The sequence below is a fragment of the Centroberyx affinis genome, unplaced genomic scaffold (assembly GCF_046629955.1).
Source record: "Centroberyx affinis isolate AG114_WGS23_722 - 3 ecotype Tasmania unplaced genomic scaffold, CSIRO-AGI_Caff_v1 ptg005091l_1, whole genome shotgun sequence".
In the NCBI taxonomy this organism is placed as follows: Eukaryota; Metazoa; Chordata; class Actinopteri; order Beryciformes; family Berycidae; genus Centroberyx; species Centroberyx affinis.
Window position 1 is genome coordinate 647260 of NW_027282520.1, and position 21470 is coordinate 668729.

General features: G+C 38.5%; 1 protein-coding gene across 1 annotated transcript; it reads right to left on the reverse strand.

Moving 5' to 3' along the window:
- Positions 1–2322: 2322 nt before the first annotated feature.
- LOC139666711 (macrophage mannose receptor 1-like) lies at positions 2323–20656 on the reverse strand. Its single transcript, XM_071546025.1, has 31 exons — positions 20535–20656; positions 19653–20009; positions 19184–19354; positions 18700–18855; positions 17183–17293; positions 16278–16415; positions 15950–16126; positions 15253–15407; positions 14946–15059; positions 14504–14619; positions 14196–14344; positions 13904–14103; positions 13065–13180; positions 12491–12563; positions 12205–12358; positions 10834–10872; positions 10327–10490; positions 10138–10199; positions 9461–9561; positions 9149–9291; positions 8819–8924; positions 8330–8457; positions 8153–8197; positions 6950–7052; positions 5601–5833; positions 4696–4861; positions 4033–4197; positions 3589–3705; positions 3313–3468; positions 3083–3112; positions 2323–2917 (listed from the first exon to the last, which is right to left on the reverse strand). The coding sequence occupies exons 1-31, from the start codon at positions 20635–20637 to the stop codon at positions 2673–2675; spliced, it is 4293 nt and encodes a 1430-aa protein (XP_071402126.1). The 5' UTR covers positions 20638–20656; the 3' UTR covers positions 2323–2672.
- Positions 20657–21470: the final 814 nt, after the last annotated feature.

A 21470-nucleotide genomic window follows, 5' to 3' on the forward strand; every position in this document is an offset into this window, starting at 1 on the left:
ACACTTCCTGTCCACACAAAGGCTACACACACAGACACACACACACACACACAAACACACTCAGTATGTACATGTGTGCCATTGCATACTGCATACACACAAACACAGACTCTGTGAAAGAGGAAGTGTTAGTATCATGCCCCAGTAAGTGGCCTCTTCAGTGCCAATTACAAGAAGAGATTTACCCAAAACATGACCTCAGAGCTGAGGACAAAGTGGACAGAGGTGACAGAGAGACTTGGGTCACCTATCAGTATTACTGATCAAATCACTTAATTGTTTATGTATGGACTAAAGACAGACTTTCTATCTGTGATTCATTAAAAAGGGTCAATAGTAAGCAGATATTTTATAGATTTTTTATACTTTTTAATATTTATTAACATGCCCATTAGCTGCCACAAAGTTAACTGCTAGTTTTCCTGGATATCAATTTACTGATATTATTATTCCATTCATATTCATAAATTGAGTTCATTTTACTGAATTTATAATTAACATAAATCTGATTGTGCCTCCACATGTTGCAAAAGCAGTACTGAGCATATTTGAACAGATTGTGGTAGTCTAAACCGCACATGACTCACATGGGTTCCAGAGAATATCATGGTTTTGTCCACTGAAATTCTTGGCAATTTCATTTCTCCATGCAGTTTTTAGCTGGTAAAAGTGTTGTGCAATATTATTGACAGTGACGCAGACGCAATGCTGTTTTTGCTGGGACTTCTCAAAAAATGAATGCCAGAAAGTACCATACACTCTATATTCTCTTAAATGGTTCTCCAAAATGAATTAATGATGAGAGCGTAGAGTTACTATTTGATATCAGGATCGATCTGCATGGCACTTCCACTTCTGCAAGCAAAAGAAATGAGTTATATTTGCCTGCAGGGAGTTAGACTGCAGACTCTCAAGTAGGAGAACCAAGTTTGATTCCCGACAGAGACGCTTCAACAAAATTCAATGACGCGGGGCTGTTAGACTCTTGTTCAACTGGGGTCAGCATGAGAGTACATAAGACATATTATATTGCTATAAAAATAAGAATTATCGTTAAAGGTTGACTAATCACTAATAATTTGATGGCACATTTATTTACAAATATGCATGCACTTTCATCTCAGGTTACTGGATCAGAGTGATACTACACCATTGCTGATTAAGAGAGCATCTTGTATGCCTTCAGTGTTTCGAAATATATTCCATAAGTCCAACAGACAGACAGAGAGAGTTAACCATGATCAGGAGACGACCCTGCAATGATTCCCCTCCTCTTATCCTACCTCGTGGAGCAAGTTCCTGATCTGTGTCAAATACGCACACATCACCTTGCAGAGCTCCTTAGAGCTGCAACGATTAATCGATTAATCGATTAGTTGTCAACTATTAAATTAATCGCCAACTATTTTGATAATTGATTAATCGGTTTGAGTAATTTTTTAAGAAAAATAAGTCAAGATTCTCTGATTCCAGCTTCTTAAATGTGAATATTTTCTGGTTTCTTTACTGAATATCTTTGGGTTGTGGACAAAACAAGACATTTGAGGACATCATCTTGGGCTTTGGGAAACACTGATCGCCATTTTTCACCATTTTCTGACATTTTATAGACCAAACAACTAATCGATTAATCGAGAAGATAATCGACAGATTAATCGACAATGAAAATAATCGTTAGTTGCAGCCCTAGAGCTCCTCCACAGGTATGCCTCCATTCGAGTGTCAGTATGGTTTCCAACCACTGCTGGAGTTTATCCATTGCTGCCGTCTGCCTGGTCAGCTCTGCAGCAGCATCCAGTCTGCAGCAACTCCAGGCCAACTGGTGCCACAAGTCTTCACCTCTTTTTTGACCCGGTGAGAAGGTGTGGCTCTCCAGTCATGACCTTCCTCCGCTGGTGGAATCCCATAAGCTGGCTCCTCGCTTCATCGGGCCCTTCAGGATCCTCAAGAGAATCAACCCGGTCTCCTACCGTCTTCAGTTCTGTTGTTAGTAGCAATGTGAGATTGTTTGTGTGACCTAGCTAGGTAGGACTGGACAGGAAGATGTTAATCAAGTGTGAACTGACTGTGTCTTGAAATTCCTGGGAAATTTTCTAATCAATCAGAGGAGCTATGTTTTCTCATACTTTTTTATTCATATTTTGGTGGATGCTTAATATGACTCTCAGCTGTGTCATTTGTACTATTTGAAGCCAAAGCTTTAATTGGAGTCTCTCCCATGTATAAACCTAAAGAGAAGTAATGTTATATTTTTTATGTTGAATATTGTCTTTTAGATGTGAAAATATGACCCTGTAGACACATTTTATATTTATTGTCTGGTTTAATGTTAATTAACCAGTGACAGCCAATATGAATTCTACAAATTTCAATAATACAAACAATGAACAATGGTCAAAGTGGGTATAAAATACACATAAAAAAAATACAATTCTATACATTCAATCACAGATTCAGGTAAATTATTTCAAATACTGATCATTCCCAATAAGACATCCTAGAGCCTAAATTGTTTTGTTCCATGAGGCCAGACATAGCCAACTCCATTGAAACTCCTCATGCTTCATGACAAGTATTCATTGTTAAATAACTGCATTTAAAAATAAGAGAACACTAATGACCGCCAGCCATAGGTACAGTGTATGTCCCATTAGATTCTGGTAGTTTTTACATCACAGAGTTATAATAGGCTCAGGATTCTCTTCCTCTGCATTCTCTATCAGTTTATTGGTGTCCACCACGTCAGGCTGGGACCGCTCACCGTCGAAGTAGAGAGGGTTGTCAAAGGTGGGTAAGGGACGACCAGACTTCTTGTACAGGAAGAATCCAATGACTGCCAGTATGGCAATGACAGTAACGACCAGCACAACTGCCAAATTTGTGTGGACACGGTGACGGGGATCCAATATCAGATGTGCTGCACAGATTCAGTAAGTAGATGATGATTAGTCATAGGAATTTAATTAGAAACAAAATTAAAATGAAGTCAGAGAGAAATGACCGTCTCCAAGTTTGTTTTTTTAAATCCATATATTACATTCATGTTTTACATGACCACAGGAGAAGAAGAGATGTAACTTACCAGCTGTTGGTGACGGATTTTGCCACATCACTGTGGGCAACACAGAAAACGTGATCAGATAACTAACCTTGCATAAGGAATATAATTGATGACTTTAACTATGATTTTACCGAAACAAATTAATTTCAGCCATTAATTAATTCCTTAATGTGTTCCTGTTACAAGATTACACCTGTTACACATTCCTATTATTATGAAAAGATCACAAATTAATTCTGCAATAGTCTCACCTTTGGGTGTTTTACAAATGTACGCCCTGTCATGCCAGCGGCGGCCTGTCCTCCATGTCCCATCCGTCAGAATCTCTCCATAACTGTCGTCATCAGGCTCACCTGGACCCCAGTTAGTATAGTCCATGACTGTTTTGTCCAACCACAACCACTTCCCTGGGGACAAATAGAAAGTCTCTACATTTTGTCTTTGATAATTTGACAGAACAACCACAAAATATCCTTATGTTGGTATATTTTGCACTATTTTTTGTCTGTTCTGTTCTGAAATTGTACCTTTGTGAGTTTTAAACAGGCCGATCCAGAAAGACCTGTGGCTGTCTTGAAATATTTCCACATTTCTTTTGATGAAAGCTTGTTCAAAGGGATCTTCAATGCTGGCTAGGGTTCCACCTTCACACAAAAGTCAGTTGTTAATGAAAACCAAACTAAACACAGATTACTGCTTTAAAGCTGTACTAGACAACTTTGCACATGGATGCTTAATGCACTCCAAATGGAAATGAGGTTAGGTGAGGTAAATGAGGTAACTGCTTGAAAAATGTGAACTTCAATACCCAGAAGTCATATAATGTGACATCAGTAAAATGCACACAGCAAATTCATGTTTACCAAACCGGCCAGTCTCTGATTGCTTTATACCAAAGGACACCAACCAGACAAGAAAGGCAATAGATCTAACATTGCTGAGTTAAGCTTTCTCTGGACGGAGTGTCTTACCATGTCTTACACAGCTAGAAGCTGCATCTGCCCATTCAATTTCGTCTGTGATGAAGACATAACAATGACCCTTAAATGGTAGCCAGGCATAACTGTCTCTGTACTGTATATCCACCTCTTCGGGGCAAACTCCTGGGTAATGGGATGAGTCTGTTGGTGCCACATCTGTGAGTGAGAGAGATATAATAATAAACTTTATTCATATAGCACCTTTCTTAACAAGGTTACAAGGTGCTTTACAATAAACAAGAATTTTTTTAAATAAATAACAGTAAAACACTGAATACAGAATAGATAAAAGAATAAAACAAAGGGTGTGTAATCAAGGAAAGAACTGAAACAAACATGTACCAATACAGAAAAGCTTCACTCAAAATTAAGATCATAAACACATTTTGTTTGAACTTTAAGATCCAATAATTAGATATTTCCCTGCTTTGAGATCCAATGCAGTGATCTGAGCACCTTTTTGACCTTTTGTGATCTAGATCGTAGCAGGCAAAAGCCTCAGATTGGTAGTATTGAAAAACAATTAACTTATCACTTCGAAACCTTCTGATAGAGACAATAGAAAATCTGGCATTTATAATCACTTAAACTTGAATGATGTTGGCATTTAACATGACATTACATAACATTACATTGGCCTGCTAATTGTCATACCTGTAGATTGCACACAAACACTGTTCATGGTCCGATTGCAGAAAGCAGTCTTCCATGTTCCATCCACATCCAGGTACACACAAGGTCGGTCACTACTTGGTTCACCTGCGTCCCAATTGACAAGGCTCAAGTGCCAGCCATCAATATACCTGAAATAACCTCCAGTCTGAAAGCAAGGATGGATCAAAATGCAATCAACTGCAGAATATAAATTGCCTGCTTCAAATTGTAATCATTAATATATTTCAGTATAACATTGAAATTTAGGATTGTAATGTGATTATTTTAATTTACTGTTTGATTGCCAAATGGATTCAAAAATCCATATGTCGCTAAATGAAGGAGCTATTCCATTTCACAATCTGTAATTGAATTGAATTCATCATGGCATAATTTTTTGATTAATCCAACAAGTAATTGCTTTTTTTTTTTAAGTATATGTAATCAGATTTTTGTGTTTCAACTGTAACTAATGGCTTCCAGTTACCATTATTTCACAAAAAAAAAATCAGGTCACTGTATTCCCGTTGCTTGTAATAAGTTACTTCTCATCCCTGATAAAAAAAAGTGGGTGAAATGATCTCCCTTGTAATGGTTGGCTCCTGTGGGGCTAATTGGCCAGAGAAGGTAATCAACACTGCCACATGAGGATTTCATACTGTCATGGATAGGCCTAAATACTTTTACTAAATACTTGAAATAAAACTTGATAAAAGCCATGAATGATATCAATAAATTCAGCATTATTATTATTATATATATTATTAAATTATTGTTGTTATTTATTGTCATTATTATTATTATTCCGTTATTCCCTGGAATTAGTCAATGTAGCCAATATGAGTTTCAACATTTCAACATCAACATTTATAGAGGTTAGTCTTATGTGCTATTGTGCCCTGTACCTCTGCTTTGTTCAGTCCAATCCACAGAGGAGCCTGGAGATTCATGGCCTGCAGCTCAACATAGGCCTGTGTCCACTCATTTCGCAGGCTAGCCAGTTTGGCACCATCAGCTTCGCAATGCTTCTTGGCTTCATTCCAGGTCATATTTTGAGTCATAATCTTAATGGAGTCATTAGCCAGCTTGACATAGGTGTCAGGAGTTATTAAATCTGGTGAGACTGAGATACTTGGGTCTGTTGAGGGCAAGAGGGAAATCAGATGTGAAGCGATTTTTTTTTTTTTATTCACAGGAGCACAGTCAGGAGCACTGTGGCATCATAACAGTTTATCGAAACTTAATAGTTATTTCCATTTCCCTGACAGCTGGTAGAGCGCGTATCATATAAAGTCCTAATCAGCAGTGGCGTGAATCTGGCTCTTCCTGCATGTCATCCCGTCTCTCCGCCCTGTCTTTCCTGTCAATCTATACTGCTCTGTCAATAAAGGCAAAAATGAAATAATTCATCTAAGTTTTTCAGTTATAGGGCTCAATTTTTGTGAATCAGTGGCCCAAGGCATGAGTGCACAGGGCATGGCGACTGATTTTTTGTAATTGGCCAGAAGTGGCCAGAAGGACACCTGAGACACAGTTGGAAACAGGGTTTGATTAGGAGGCATACGTTATCAGCAGGTGTGATAAGGGCCGGCTTCAATCATGACCAATCAAAACACCTCTTTTCGTCCCCTTTAAAAACTGTGCGCCATGGTGCTCTAACAATTTTGTGATGGAGGAGAACATTCTGGAGCAGTTCTGCCGCTAAAGCTTCTCCTAAGAGGACACTGATGTCCTTAGGAGGTATATGACATTTTAAATAAGCAGAGGCAGATTATGTTAAATTAGCTTGGGAAGACATGACACATTTTGTTAACGTGTTGCTCTGGTCCCAGGAGAACTATTGCCCAATATTGGAAACCGTTCAATGATATTAGCTTACTGTGCTAAGCAAACAATGTTTTTTTCTCTTCACCTGCCTCCGTGGGCCATGACACTTTTTTGAATTAGCCACAGCCTGAGATAATGCCATTAGTCTAAGGGTATCTGTCTAGTACTCAGTGTAGTGCAAGGCATGCCAAACATGGGACACTAGGTAGTACAACCTAGCAAGGTTTTTTCACAATCCTGACCAGTTTGTTTTAGCGTTTTAAGGTTTAGACTTCCTTGCAAGCCATGATGTTGAATGTGACCAACAACAAAACTTCAGTCAATCCCTTAATGTAAGAAATACTGGAAGACAATATTAAATCTTTCTTGTCTGCAGTTCTAATTCACAGGAAATGTGTCAAAGAGAAAGGGCAGAGGATGAGCTCACCAACTTTCCGAAGACAGACAAATCCATTTGTGTCATTGCAGGATTTTATTATCCATTTCCCAGTCCCAGGGGAAGGATTGCTGGTCATCACAACACACTGTTCCTGGTGAGGGACAAAGAGAATGATTAGGAATTTGTTATGTTAAATGGTTAGGAAAAATGGGGAAAGAGGTCATTTGCAACTGTGACAGAAGTCAATGTAATTTTGGGGGGATTCAGGGATATTTTATGGTTAGTTATAGAGCATGTCTCACATTGGACAGTTTGGTCTGTGTTAATAAATAAATATTCATTCTCCCGTAGGAAAAAAAAAAAGAAAAAGTTTGTTCCCCCTTTAATCTCTGTGATGTCATTCATATGTACATCCTCACTGAAAGTGAATTAGGAAACATAGAAATTGCAACTGTGACAACATTTTGGAGGGATCATGGTTTAGGACTGATAATGACACTTAATTGGATTTAAAACTTCAAACAAGCAGTGTACAGAACGAGGTCAATCTCACATTTACAGTTTATGGAGCAACTCCAGGGTCTATAGCCAGTGAAGAGAGTTTTTTTTGTCCCACGACGCAGCCGAGGGCATCAAAAAGCAAATTCAGGTCAGGCAGTCAGTCAGTTAGACAGGCAATCAGGTGACGCTTAGTGAGATGTCGCTTCATGAGATGGACTTCAGAGGGCGTCTTTGACTAAGAGATGCAGTTTCCCATACATTGACACAAAATAAAAAGTTGGTCTATGTAGAGAAATGAATCTAAATCGATCTCTAATCCGCCTGATGTCGCATCACGTCATGTCATAGCATGGCACAGACCAGTAGCATAAGCCAGTAACATTCCACAATTTGCTCCAAACTTGCCTGTGTTAGTAACGCGAGTAACCTGACAACACGTCTTCTGCTGCCCTACAGAAACGGTAGGTAACGTTATTTCCCTGTGGTATTTTAATAACGTTAGTGGAATTATTTAACCGATAACCGTGTCGCAATGCTTCAGTGCATTGAATTGAACATGCGCCGTGGGTCTGTACAGGACCTGTGCTTGTTCTTCTTTCAGTTAGCTGGGAAATCAGTATGACATCATAACTTTTTATGTTCTCTGGTTTATAGACCAAACAGCAACAAATGCTGTTTGGTCTGTTCCAAGTCATTACAATAACTAAATTGAGTGGTATTGAACTGTAAAATCAAGTTTGAAAATATTACCTCATTCCATCCATGATAAAAAGTTCCTGGACGGCGGCGATGTTTCTACAACAGAGAATCAGATTATCAGAAATTTTTATAAACACACTAAAAAGAAAAATGAACTAAAAACAGCATTGTTGTATACAACTCACTTACTTCCCATCACAATACTGAATATAGATTTTGTCCACTTACAGAATAGCCCCAGTTGCTGTATCTCCTTGGTCGCCCATCAGTCCAGTAAAATTCATCACCTCTTAAACTATTCAAACCAATCCATAGGTCTGTAGTAGCTGCCTCAGCCATTCGGGTGATTAAAAACGCTAAAATTGAACATATGATGCAAGTTTCATTAGACATTTTTGTGTGTGGATGTAATGTTTTTGGTTTTTTTTCAGTTGTGGCTAATGTCCTCAAAATACAAGTGTTGCTTAGCACGTTCAAGGGTTCTTTGGCTTGTTCCTGTACCAGACGTTCAGACGTTCTTGATAGAAATCCTTGTATATTTCTATCTTACGTCACAATGAAATTCAAACAGTTTCAACTTGTTAGCTCATTTACCATGCCATAATATGATCCTATGTAACAGTAAATGCCAAAGAAATTACAAAAAAATATATTTTATTGTATTTTTATGACAAAATCCCATTACAGGCGTACCCCTTAAAAACAAATAAAACAAACCTTGCACACGCCTCGAGACAATAGAGGCTAAATTTCCTCCCATTGCATTGCATTGTCTCCTTGCTCCAGCCCATGTGTACTTCCGGTTGTTAATGACGCTGTAACACTATTGACAAGAAATAAACTACTAAACAACTAAAAAATACACCGAACACAGCCACCCAAACATTGTCCTTATAAAGTTAGCAGATCCCAATCCCATATGACAAAAAAGACAGCTTGAATCATCTGACATCTAAAGTGGTAGATAAGGCTTTGCACGCTGAAGATCTGAACTAAAGGTATTCCCATCCCTTTCAATTACTTTGAAGGTTAATTGTGACCTCTGACCTTTGAGTCAAATTTTGACCAGTTGAGTGGGCAGCCACCTTTAGGAGGCACTGTGGGGGCTGCAGTGGTGTTGACACGCGATGAACCACCTCGTTTACAAATGGACTGGTGCTCCCACCCACAATTATAATCACGCCAGAACCCTGTGAGCACATTAGAGATATAACGTTCAATTCAATTTAAACCAATGCAATATATACATTTTGGTTTTATTTAGAAAGCAGCATATTTGAACATCTGATCCAGGGTTAATGCTTTGTTAAATTTGTCACATGCATGTTTGCCAGTGCGAGCATTCTATAGTTTACTTACCAGTATAGTATGTCATGGCAACACAATTCTCATCATTATTCTGAAAATCAGGTTGATTTTCATCCCACCTTTGAAACTCGACTGGAGAACCATCCATCCACCTTGCAACACAGACAAATCAGTTGTCTGTAAATGATACTAGCTTGATGGTGGACATGTTTATTTTGATCATTGTTGAAACTTTGATATGAAGTCATAATAAACTAATTGAAGACGGATACTGTATAGGGCAGATACAGTATAAAAGTAACCTACAAGTGAACAAAGACTGAAAATGTTTAAATAGCTTATGAAGTCAAACGGAAGCATTCAAAAGGCTTATAAAGGTTTATGAGTTGAAAATTGTGAGTTGAGTACTCTCTGGATGAGTAATGAATGATTGTGACTGTATCCAAAAGAATTTTGCTCACAAACTTAATGATAATTAGAAATTTGACATACAGTGCCCTTTACAAACACTACCACCCTTGATTTATCTTAGCTGAACAGCCTGTAGCTTTCATAGCTATCAACATAATCAGGGAAAACAATGAACCATGTTCTGCACAACCTGTATACCCGAACTAACAACAAAGAAAATATCTTATTCAGCCTTAGGTGTTCAGAGAAAATGTAACTAATGCTTAAAAATAAGCCCCCTCATTGGCCCCCTCATTTTTATTTCATTTTAAACTCACCAAAATGATCCATCAAGATCCACTGTCAGGCCTATGTAATAAGACGAGTAGTGTCTGGATATCTGTACATACATACACACACATACACAGTAAGACCTACATCATACTTTTTATATGTGTTGAATTCAATATCTGAATGCCGTAACTGTTGACCAATGCAAGTAATGTACCTTAAATGTCACTGCCTACCTGTTTCCATAAAAAGACATTTTCAGCTTCACTGTTGATAACTACCAAGTCGCCATGCCTCTGTTGACAGAAGTGACGAGCATCTTCCATGGCCATTGACATCATATTAATATAATACTGATTTCCTCTCCACACAAGCCAGCCGTCTGCAGTGACATTTTGCCCTGCAAAAAGTTTAGAATAGATGTTTGTTTTTTTTGTCTTTTTTTTTTGGAGTCCAATGCATTAATTTTCTGTGCTGTTTGTTTTGTTATGTATTCTTTTACAATAATTATTTTTATATAATTATTTTAATGTTTTATACCCTGTCTAAATAAAGGTCGGGTAACATACAGTATATTCAAAATGAGGAAGTTTGCAGTGTGATGCCCACTAGAACCAATGTGTCCTGTGGGAGTGTCCTTCAGCAAAACATTGAACTCAGTGTAAGCTGCTTTAGCTAACTGCTTAATTTAAATGACGGAAAAGTAGAAGTATATCAATGTGGTCATAGAAATGGCAACTTACCAGTGGCAGTGTCATTTGGAGGTGGCTTTGGAGTCACTCCTGTAACAGCACAGACAACAGATAATTACACTTGGAACAAAAGTCAGCTGAAAACGATACAGCACAGGTGTTGTGTTTTTGTTGACGGGGCAATGAGACTACCTGTATGTATTTGGAAGACTACCTTTACCCTGAGCCAAACAGCAACCATAAATATAGAATTTCATCTTCGTCATCTTTACCTTTATGTTTTAATTTTCACTGCTTATCGTGAGCTTGTTGACAATGTATGCATTCTTTTTTGTAACTTATTAACAATAAAAATGGTGTAACTGGAATTCCACACAGGCTGACAGAACAGGATACATAGACTGGGGTGGTTGGTCTTTCAGCTCAGCATCACGTTCACTCTCCACAATTCTAAATCAAAGCTCTAGATCAATAAAATTATATATGTTGGCAACAAAATATATAACAATTTGCAAATTGAGGAACTTCATAGACAGATAATCTATAAACCCATGCTGACCCCTTTTAGCCCTGTAGTGGACAAAGGTCTAATAAGAAAACTCCATCTAGCCCTCGGTTCGCTTTTTATTTGTCCACTCAGGCAAGTGATTAATACATACTACTTGCCCAAATATTTTTTCCACTTGTTCCAGACAATTGGACAAATAGAAATGTTGAACACTGAGACATCTCGAGACTGACTGAAAATCTGTCTGTATCCCTCAACAATTGATGTCAAGTTGCCCTTGATCTAGACACTTAATTCCAAATTGTACCTGTGGAGCTGTGCAGTGGCCAACTGTATAATGCTGTGGTTATGCTAGCATCTCCTAGGTGGGAAAGTATGTAGCAGTATAAACATGAATCAAGGCAGTGTTGAAAAAGAATATGTATGCTCAGTCAGCTTTCCCTGGATAAATCAAGGTTAAACAAGTGCACTAGTGCTTTATTGGTGCTTGAGTGGAGGGATGGAGTGGGGGGTATGCAATATTGGAATATTGCCTGAACAAAATATTAGATTCATGCATTGATTTAGCCACTACTGCTGCTTCCTGGTAGTGAATGTCTCTGTGCCACCTAAACAGTGCATACCATAATTCTCCTAAGAACTGCACATGGCAAAAAACATTACACACAAACTGCTGGTTTGCAGAGAGAGTAATGTCCTTAGCGTAATGCTACTAGGTGATGAAAAACACAAAATGGAACAAACAAACCAACCAACGAACAAATGAACAAACAAACTAACGTGGCTCTTATTGAGTGCTCGGCCCGAGCACTAATAATTACACATTAGAAGCGTATGCCTTCACTGTTTCTTGAACCTGTGATGACCAAACAGGACAAAAGACATGGAATCAGCCCACATTTTCTCAACAGTACCTGCACGGATCTGACACAGCCAGTCATTGTAAGTTTCACAGTGCACATCATTCCAAGAACCGTCTTCATCCCAGTTATATATTCTGAATTCAGTACAAGATTCCACATTATTTTGATTGTTTGGCTCTCCACTCTGCCAGTGTTGGAAATTTAGCTGTGAACAAAAACACCAACAATAATAAATACAGTTTCTCAAGATTTTATTATCCATTTAATTAGACTATGATAAACAAACTAAGAATGCAGGGTTCAACTTGTTGTAAGATTTAAAAAGAAGGTAACTCACTGGGGATCCATCGCTCCATACGTAACCGGTGCTTGGGTCAGGGGCACTAAGCCCAATCCAGGCTCTTCCATAGCTACAGTGTGCAAAATCAGATAAATGATTATCCAACCTTAATTTAAAATGTTTCAACAGATAAATTTTGCCTAATTTAGTGGTTATCTAAAATACAAGTTAGAATATTTGCACAGATATTTGTACACTGCTATTTATGCCTATAAAGCTGCACAAGGCAATTGAGTTCTTTTGCAGCCCCAAGTGGCAGCGAGCAATAACAGTTTTAACTTCTGAAAAGTTTGAAGGCCTTCATTACTCAGAAATCATGTAACGATGACGTATGTCCAGTTTTCTCTTGATTGAGCACTCGTTGGCTGATGTTTAGGAGATGGTTTGGTATTTTTTTCGATATCGATTTGTACTGTACGCTGAGAAGATTTCCCGCCAATGGGAAATCAACTTTCATTTGGGCAAATAGGGCGAATTTAGCCCTATTTAATTTATTTTAGCTCAGTTAGGGATGGAATGGTCTCCACTGTTGCAGCTGCAATTGGTGATTTAGACTGAGAAAATGTCATACCCTCCAACTCTTAGCTCAGCAGCACTGTGGATGCTGAGCAGATCTCCTCCAATGGCCCTGCAGTAGTCCCTGGCCTCATACCAGGTCTTCTCAAATGAACGTGGTCCTGTAAAGAACTGAAACACAAGGGAAGAGGTGCAGCCCTGATTAAACTAGGCTGACTTTGGTAGGGTCACTTCACTCTGATGCATCATTTGAATGGACACCTTAGTTAATAACCCCCAAAATACAACCAAATATACAATGTTTTACTGTATTTACACTGTGTATGTGTGCATATTTTCTATTTTTCAAAAGACTGTGCATGACTAGTAGCACAAGCATGTAGATATATATATATTTTTTTGTCCCGTCACGATGGTACATGGTATGCGGGACATTATGTTGTCATGGTGACATTTGTCTGTGTGTGTGTAGACACATTCTTGTGGACACAATAACTCAAGAACAATACATAATAGAAACTTAACACTTAGACCACAGTACCCCCTGTAAAGTAGATGATTGTGATCATGAGAACCTTGCTGCATAAATTTGCATATTAATGAGGAAAATTGATTTTCTTGAAGCTGCTATAATTTATCCTTACTGTTTTAAGATGTGGAGTTCATATTAATACTGCCCTAGTGATATGTGAAGACAAGTATGTTGACATATAAATATTTGCTAATAAATGCATTCATTTGTTATGCATAACTGGCTATGTTTAATATATCATGATCATTATGGTGGGACATTAGGTAGCTCAAGTGCCTCTTGTGTTATAGGTGATATGTGGTAAAATACTTATATTTCAATTGTGTTCAGCTGAGTTCAACCTTTATTTATTGTGGCTGTACCCTATAGCAGAAGATTCTTGATCCCACAGGACTCCAGCCGTCGGAACACCTGGGAGGGGCAAGAGTTGGTGGGACAGGGGTTAAAACTGCCCCCTCTGCCAGGTGCTTGCAGATGTATTTCTCCTTATTTGTGCAGGGCAGCACATCCCAGAGTCCAGCAAAAATCCCAGTTGTCATGGCAACACAGCCCTGTCGGTGTCCTTGCATTGTTTAGGGAAAAATTGGAAAATGTAAATTGTGAAGACTCAGTTTCTACAATACCTTATAAATGAAATTTAAAATTCCTCCATACCTGGCATTTCAGCATTCCAATGAGTAAATTTCACTGAGTTTGCGTTGGTCCACACATAATCATCAATGTTTATCTGGTTTGAGAGTCCGAGCCAGAAGTACTTCTCTGGTCTCATCCCCACCAAGCTGACAAGGAATGCATTATCTACCCTGGAAATATTTAGAAAAGTTTATTTTATCACTGGTTGCATTGAATCATCCTTCCAAAAATTTAATAATTAATTTTATTTTCCAATTTCTGTTTGTAAATCCCAGTACATGTAAACTTCTGAGGTCTGGTAATAATCAAAAATGTGTAAATGTTCCTACCCATTTCCAACATCAACCAAGTAGGAGTCTGAGCTCTTGCATGCATCTTTGGCTTCATCAAACGTCTTTGTCTCTGACCCTATGAAGTAGCAATAGGAGCCATGCTTTTTCCAACCCTGGAGTGTAGGAAAACACAAGCACATCCTTGACCAGAGCTGATTTAACGGAGTTCTACTTCAAACAAAGATTATCCAGTTTTTAAAAGTGTTAAATTTGTCAACCAAGGACTTTAGTTACCTGCTGTCAATACCATAGTTTGATATGCTTTGTTTGGAACATTTATATCCATTTGAAATAGACATGCCTAACTAATTTCCTATCTGAATGTAATGATCCAACTGAATTTCATGGTTAAACTTTCGGTCTAAATCATGCACCATGATAGTCCAGATGTAGATGTGGCTACTTTTATCGTATATTAAAAGAAGTAAAGCTCACTCACAGGCTTGCAGCCTATATCCAGCGGTAATTCATCTCCAGAGGGTGTGGAGGCACTGCTCTTCATACAGATGAAGCCATGTTTCTCCTCACACACACGGTCAGCCCAGTTCCCATTCTACAAGAGAGTACCATAAAACGTATATATATGTATAGATTGGATGTACTGGATGGACACAATAATCAGCCGTCAAAGTCAAAAGTCTAAACTAGACCTGTACACTTCAAAGATAGGCTACATATACATAAATATACTGAACATTCAATTAAACAGGACGATGGTTAAATTTGAAAAATGTGGTGCTCCCTACCTGTCCCCTGATGAGAACACAGTCGTCTTGGTCAGTGGAGACACTAGGCTTCCCAAACTCCCAGCTGGTGAAGGTGACTGTAGAGTGGTCACCCCAGTCAAACAGCCCCTCTGTCTTCCTGTCATTCAGTCCAATCCACAGCTCATCAGTGGTTGCTGCAGACATGAACAGAGGAAAATGCACCTTGTTCAATAAACCAGAAGCCATCTATTAATATATAGCCTAAATATTGAATGACTGATATTTTTCAGGCTCTGTGTACTGGACTTATTGGTATCATCTGTACGTTGATAAATGTAAAACTGCTGACATCTATAAATCTGTCAGTAGCCATAGTAATGCAAATTGTTTAGCCATTGTGGAAAAAATGGTTTAAAATTAGCATCATAGAGAAGCTCTACCTTTTGATTATTTTGTTTGTATTTCTATGCTTTATTAACTGTACTTTCATATCCTATCTTAAAAATGCATGGTTTTCTAAGGCTTTGGGTGTCGTTCTCCCTTCTTATTCAGTTAAGATTTGGTGAATTCTTTGGATCTCATATGGAATATGGAAAAAGATTCAGTATAGTTTCAAAGAAGTTATTTTTACAACAGACACAGATAACATCCTTCAATGACCCTAAAATAAGCTTTGTCTTGTGACGAAGTGGGAACTGTGATTATATCAACTTTTGTGTCTATTTTCTTCATGTACCGTATCCAAGTTGAGAGATGACAAAGCTTTGGTCCTCCACATTGTGGATGCTCGCCAGGTCTCCTCCTTCTTTACGGCATTCAGTCTGAGCTTCAGTCCATGTTTTCTGAGGACGTTGAAGATGGAAGCAGTGGCCATTGTAGGGGATCCAAGGGTCTGAACAAAATCCTGTCTCAACTGATCATAAAAATAACAGAGAAATAAGGACTGAATGATAATCATATTGTGAAAGTGTTATACCAAGAAACAATTCAGTAACACTGTAAACAAAAGAGGGCTGATTCTAGAATAGAATAAAATAGAATAGAATTGAATACTTTTTCTGTACCATGAACAGGAGGTGGCAAGGTCCCTTCTTTGTAGCAGATGTACCCCAACTTCTTGGCGCAAGGTGAACTTTGCCAGTTGTACTGTACACTGGACTCAACAATTGCACAGTTGTGTCCCGGATTAGGAAGTGGATGTCCTAAAAACAGATGAGGACTTAACATGCAGTTCTTACTTTGCAACATCCAGAACAAGAGGAAGCCCCTTGACATGATGTACTTGTAAACAGCTCCACATCAGTTATGAGATGCTGTATGTCCCATATGTTACCTTTTTTTTTTTTTACCATTATTTAACCAGGGAAATGGACAAAGAGCATTGTTATCAATCAAACTGTATTTATAAATCACATTTCATCTAATTAAAAGAATATAATCAAGTGATAAAAGTAAAGGAGGAATAACAACGCAAGAGGAAAGTGGAAAAAAATGTGGGAAATTGTGTGCTCCATAAGACTGTGCCTCAAAAGCAAGGTTAACAAGGTGTTTTCAGCCTTTGTTTAAAAATGTCAGTAGTACTACCCTAATATTCTTGAGGAGGCTGTTCCAGTGCTAAAGGCTGGTTCATGTTTCAGGAACAACCAAAAGGAAGTCTTCTTGTTATTAAAAGAACTGGTGGGCAGTAGATGCAGGGTGGAGTTAGGATTACACACGCTCACATGCCTACTACAACTACTCTTGTACTGCTGGTCAGTAAACTGCTGGACTGTAGCTTGGGTGTTGGGGGCCTTGCTGAAGGGAACTCCAGCAGGTCATGTGGGAAAAGTACATAAACCACAAACAGTACCATCTTGATCCCAAGTTAACTATTCTAAACTCAAGTTTCATCAAGTTTATGGTTTCCTCAAACAAGAATGTAATAAGTAAGCTATTAGTGTATCTGTAATGTGCTGGAAGGAAACCTTACCAGAATTCCATTTCAGATACCGGAAGGGCTTCCCATCAGTCCACTGCCATCCATGTTCCTGGTCCAGGACCAGCCCAATCCAGAGTCGATAGTTGTCTGCACCCAATAGTGCTGTGAGTGTGTGTGTGTGTGTGTGTGTGTGGTTGAGAGAGACAAGAAAAAGGGAAATGACAGTAAAGAAATTGTTCTTCTTTTCTAATAGTCAGTCATAATAGTCAGTGTGATCATTGCACAAGAGGATAATATCCAAGTGCACATTCAATTTATCAACACAAACAGTGCAAAAATACACCATAGGGTAACATGAGGATAACATCCAAGTGCACATTTAATTTATCAATACAAAAAATGCAAAAATACACCACCAAAAAACAAAATAGCCCCAGAAATGCAAGGTACATTGCCAATAGCTGTTTTTTTAACAGTGTTTTGGGATAGTTGTTTTCCTTTTAAAAAGCTATGACTTGTCAACCTCTATCAGCGTATCAGCAACACCACTTCTTGGCAGTTTATGGTGGCCTGTAGTTGACACAAATAATTGTCACATGTAAGTCATATGTAAGTTGAATGTCTTGGGGGATTGGGAGTCTCTTGAAAATTCAATGTGTGGGGAGTTTTTAGAGGAGAGTGAATTTTGAAAGCCAGAAATCTCAGCGTCTGGCAAAATAATCATTAGTACAACAACCCTATCAAACACCAGCAGATATATTATGGTCATTTTGTGTTGGCTGGGGATTTATTGCACCTTTAAGATAAAGAAGGACCTGTGACTAACCCCAACCCTCTCAAAGAGTATCTTCCTGCAGAACTAACTAACTAGCTTCTGTTGAAGGGCCAATACTACATGGAGTAGAAATTCCCACCAAGAAATCTTATGTAAGAGAATATTCCTAATTTAAAAAATAACATGGAATATCTGGTATGTCAAACAAGAAAAGTGAATTTCATTCCAAAGTGCAATTTCCACCATTTGACAAAAGTGACACCTAAATTTATGATTAAAGAGTAACTAAATCCCAAACCCAAATCTGTGTAAAGCCTGACCTCTAATGGTAAGAAAGCATGCTACTGAAATTGGCATCTGCTATTGGCTGATCTTTGGTGCCAGGTGATGTCACCTTTTATAGAGTACAGGTGATGACATCATCTGGTACCAAAGATAAGGGGATTTGGGGTTTAGTTACTCTTTAATGAAGAATGATTATCACCACAAAGTAAAAAAAAATTGTCATACTTTGTAATAGATAGTAAGTAACTAGAGATAGTAAGTCTTCTGGATCTGGATTCTCGATTCTTAGATTTTGTTTTTCCCAAAATGGATCCATAAGTTGGATAATGAACTCTTGAAATATCCTCTCAGTTTACATGCATTTATAACCAAATGCCATGAACCGAGGCTCATTGAACTTGACAGGACATTCATTTTACATCATAAAAAGTTTCTCCATGTTGGGTCACATTTACAAATGCACACTTGCTTTATCACTACAAGCAGATATCCACAGGGGGCACTGTACCTGTGAAGTAAGCCTGCTCATGGGGATCGGTGACACTGAGCAGGGAGGCACCTTGCTGTTTGCAGCTGGTCTGAGCTTGAGGCCAACTCAGAGCTGATTGTGTGTTGATCTGGTAATATGCTCCTGTTATAATATTTTTCTTCCAGTGTTCTGTGGCTGGGAAAAGTAGATAAAGAAATATGGAAAAGCTAATTCTTCAGTCATTAAAACCTTTGATTAATTCCTCTCACCTAAAATGGCCTTTATACCTTACTTTGCATTAGGCATCAAAGAGGTTGACTAACACTGAAATAGCAGTAGGTCATGCATCAGAGCAGCATATTATCTAATTGATGCTCTGAAGAAAAATGAAACTGCCTGAAGACACAAAAACTGGAAAATGCGTTCTCAGCTGACAACTACATTGGTTACTTGCTTCCAAATAATGTGCACAAGATAATGCATGTGATTTAAATATGCTGAGTCTTTTCATAGGCATACTCACAAGTAGTTGGGCAGTAGCCCCAGAGTTCATGATCAAATCTTGTTTCAACTGCACACCAAGAACGCCTTATTGAGGAATCATATGTGGTGCAGTCTGCATACCACCGGTCTTTGTACAGGAAGGGAAACATGCAAGGCCTGCCAGCTGCATTTCCTTCAATGGTGTAACGTTCTAAAAGGGAAAATAGGAGATGAGTTGAGTAGAAACCTCTTTAATTGAACTAATAAGCCATTTTAGAGAATATATGACAATCTACATCAAAATATAATGTGTTACTGGCGTCTAATTTCAGACAGGGCCTAAATCATACTTTTTGTTTTATCTTCTCCGCAACATTGACTTGCTCGAGACACACGAGTGACTCAGCCAAACAATATCTCATGAGTCAGTTTAAAGAAAGAGTGCTCCAATCATCAAAATCAATCTGTGCCTGTATTATCTTTTTCAACCTGATTGTTTTATACTGTACCTCTGTATGTTCTTGTGCAAGCTCCACTGGATGTTCCTGAAATTGTGATGTGGCTGTTTGGCCCTACGTCTTTGGAGAGAACTATTGAGTCTTCTGCTTTGAAGTCTATGTAAAGCTCTTCGCCTTTGAGGGCAAGAAGTGTTTCATTCTTGCATGCCCACTTTTGCAGGTCGCTGCTTTCAGAACAATCATAGAGGTTTACTTCACTCCCCACACTTTTCCCCTGGACTCCCAGGCACTTTCTGGTACTAGGACTGAAAAGTCGGTCACCAGTTGTCCAGCGCACATCATAGCAGCGGGTTCCTTTTTTCACCAAACAAAAACCAGTGGCCTTGTTAATGAGTGAGAATGGTGAATCTGTGGAGAAAGATTATTCAAGGAATTAGTATAAGTACAGTATTTTTGTCTAGTACAAAATAAGATTTTCAACAGCCTAACACATGAAGGGTTTCATTCCAAAATGTTATATGTTCATTTGGAGGAGAAACTTGAAATGTATCACTCAGTAGTTTAGTCTTGCAGTCCTATCTTAAATGTTTTCTTCCAAAATAAATTTTGCTGTTATATCAACAATAACTTTCTAAAAAGTTTGTTTGTACTTTCTCATTCTGAAAAAAAAAAAAAAAAAAAAAATCAGTGTTGTTTTCTTCTCTCTTCAGCAGCTTCCTCTCTGCTTGACTGTGATATACAGAGGAATCCAGAGCATCCTTCTAACAACTCAATGCAGTCTATCATTGATGTTGTGCCAGTCTGTGTCCGGCATATCAATTCACAATAACAATTCACAAAATAAACTAAAAATCATCAAACAAACTCTTAACAACCAAGGAAAAAAAAGGCCTCACATACTGTCACACAAAAAAGCTTTATGGCATACTGTACCATCTGAAGCCAAACACTGGGATGTTTGGATGAGGAGCACAAAAGCTGCAACACTTATCCTCATGGTTAGCATTCTTCTGTTATGTCTTACACCAGCAGACATTGTCCATGCATTGCTAGCAGAGGACTTATTAGCTATGAGCATGTTCATGAAAACGAGGGAATCTTAACAGCATTGACGCATCCTGTCGCGTTTTTTTTTTTTTTTTTTTCAATGAATAAGTGTCATGTTACAAATTGACATGTTTCAACATTTTTCTGGTGTGGGGTGGGGTCAGGTGGGGGGTGGGGGGTGTTGGGGGGTTGCGGATGGACGACTGCTCACCCTCACTTCTCTGCAAACCAAATGCTGATGCTGCTCCATGTGGCAATGATGTGGCTTTTTTACAATTGCAAATGATGTGCAATTCCCTCAGACACACGACACACACACAAACATGCACTCAAATTTTTATGTGCATGCAAGTCGGACACCAGTGGATACTGCACACACACACGCACATACACACACAAGATTACTATACAACATGGGCAGAAGTAAGTGCTGGTGTCACGCTCCAGCAAGTGGCCTCTGCAATCCCAGCTAGCTAGGAGAAAGAAATATGTGGAAGAGATTTACCCAAAACATGACTCATCTGACCTGAGGAAAAAGTGGACAGAGGTAACTGTTAGAAAGATCAACTAAGGTCACCTATCAATCTATCTGATCAAATCAGGTTCTGCTTGTTTATGTATTGATTAAAGTCTGTTAAGCCATATACTTTCTATTCAAAGCTTAATTTATATTCATTAACTCTGCCTGTGATTTTGCCTCCACGTTTTGCAAAGCCAGACTGGACCACGTGAGCCAATTTTAGCTTAACTAACCAAACATGAATCATACAGGTTCTAGAGAATATCCTTTTTGTTCTCTTCATCCTTTTTAAAGGTGCAATA

Coding starts and splice junctions, on each gene's coding strand:
- LOC139666711 (XM_071546025.1), bottom strand. CDS start 20,637: ATGTCTGCTGGTGTAAGACATAACAGAAGAATGCTAACCATGAGGATA. Junction 17,294..18,699: donor TGAGCAGGCTTACTTCACAG/GTACAGTGCCCC, acceptor ACACACTCACAG/CACTATTGGGTGCAGACAAC. Junction 4,198..4,695: donor TGTTTGTGTGCAATCTACAG/GTATGACAATTA, acceptor TCTCACTCACAG/ATGTGGCACCAACAGACTCA.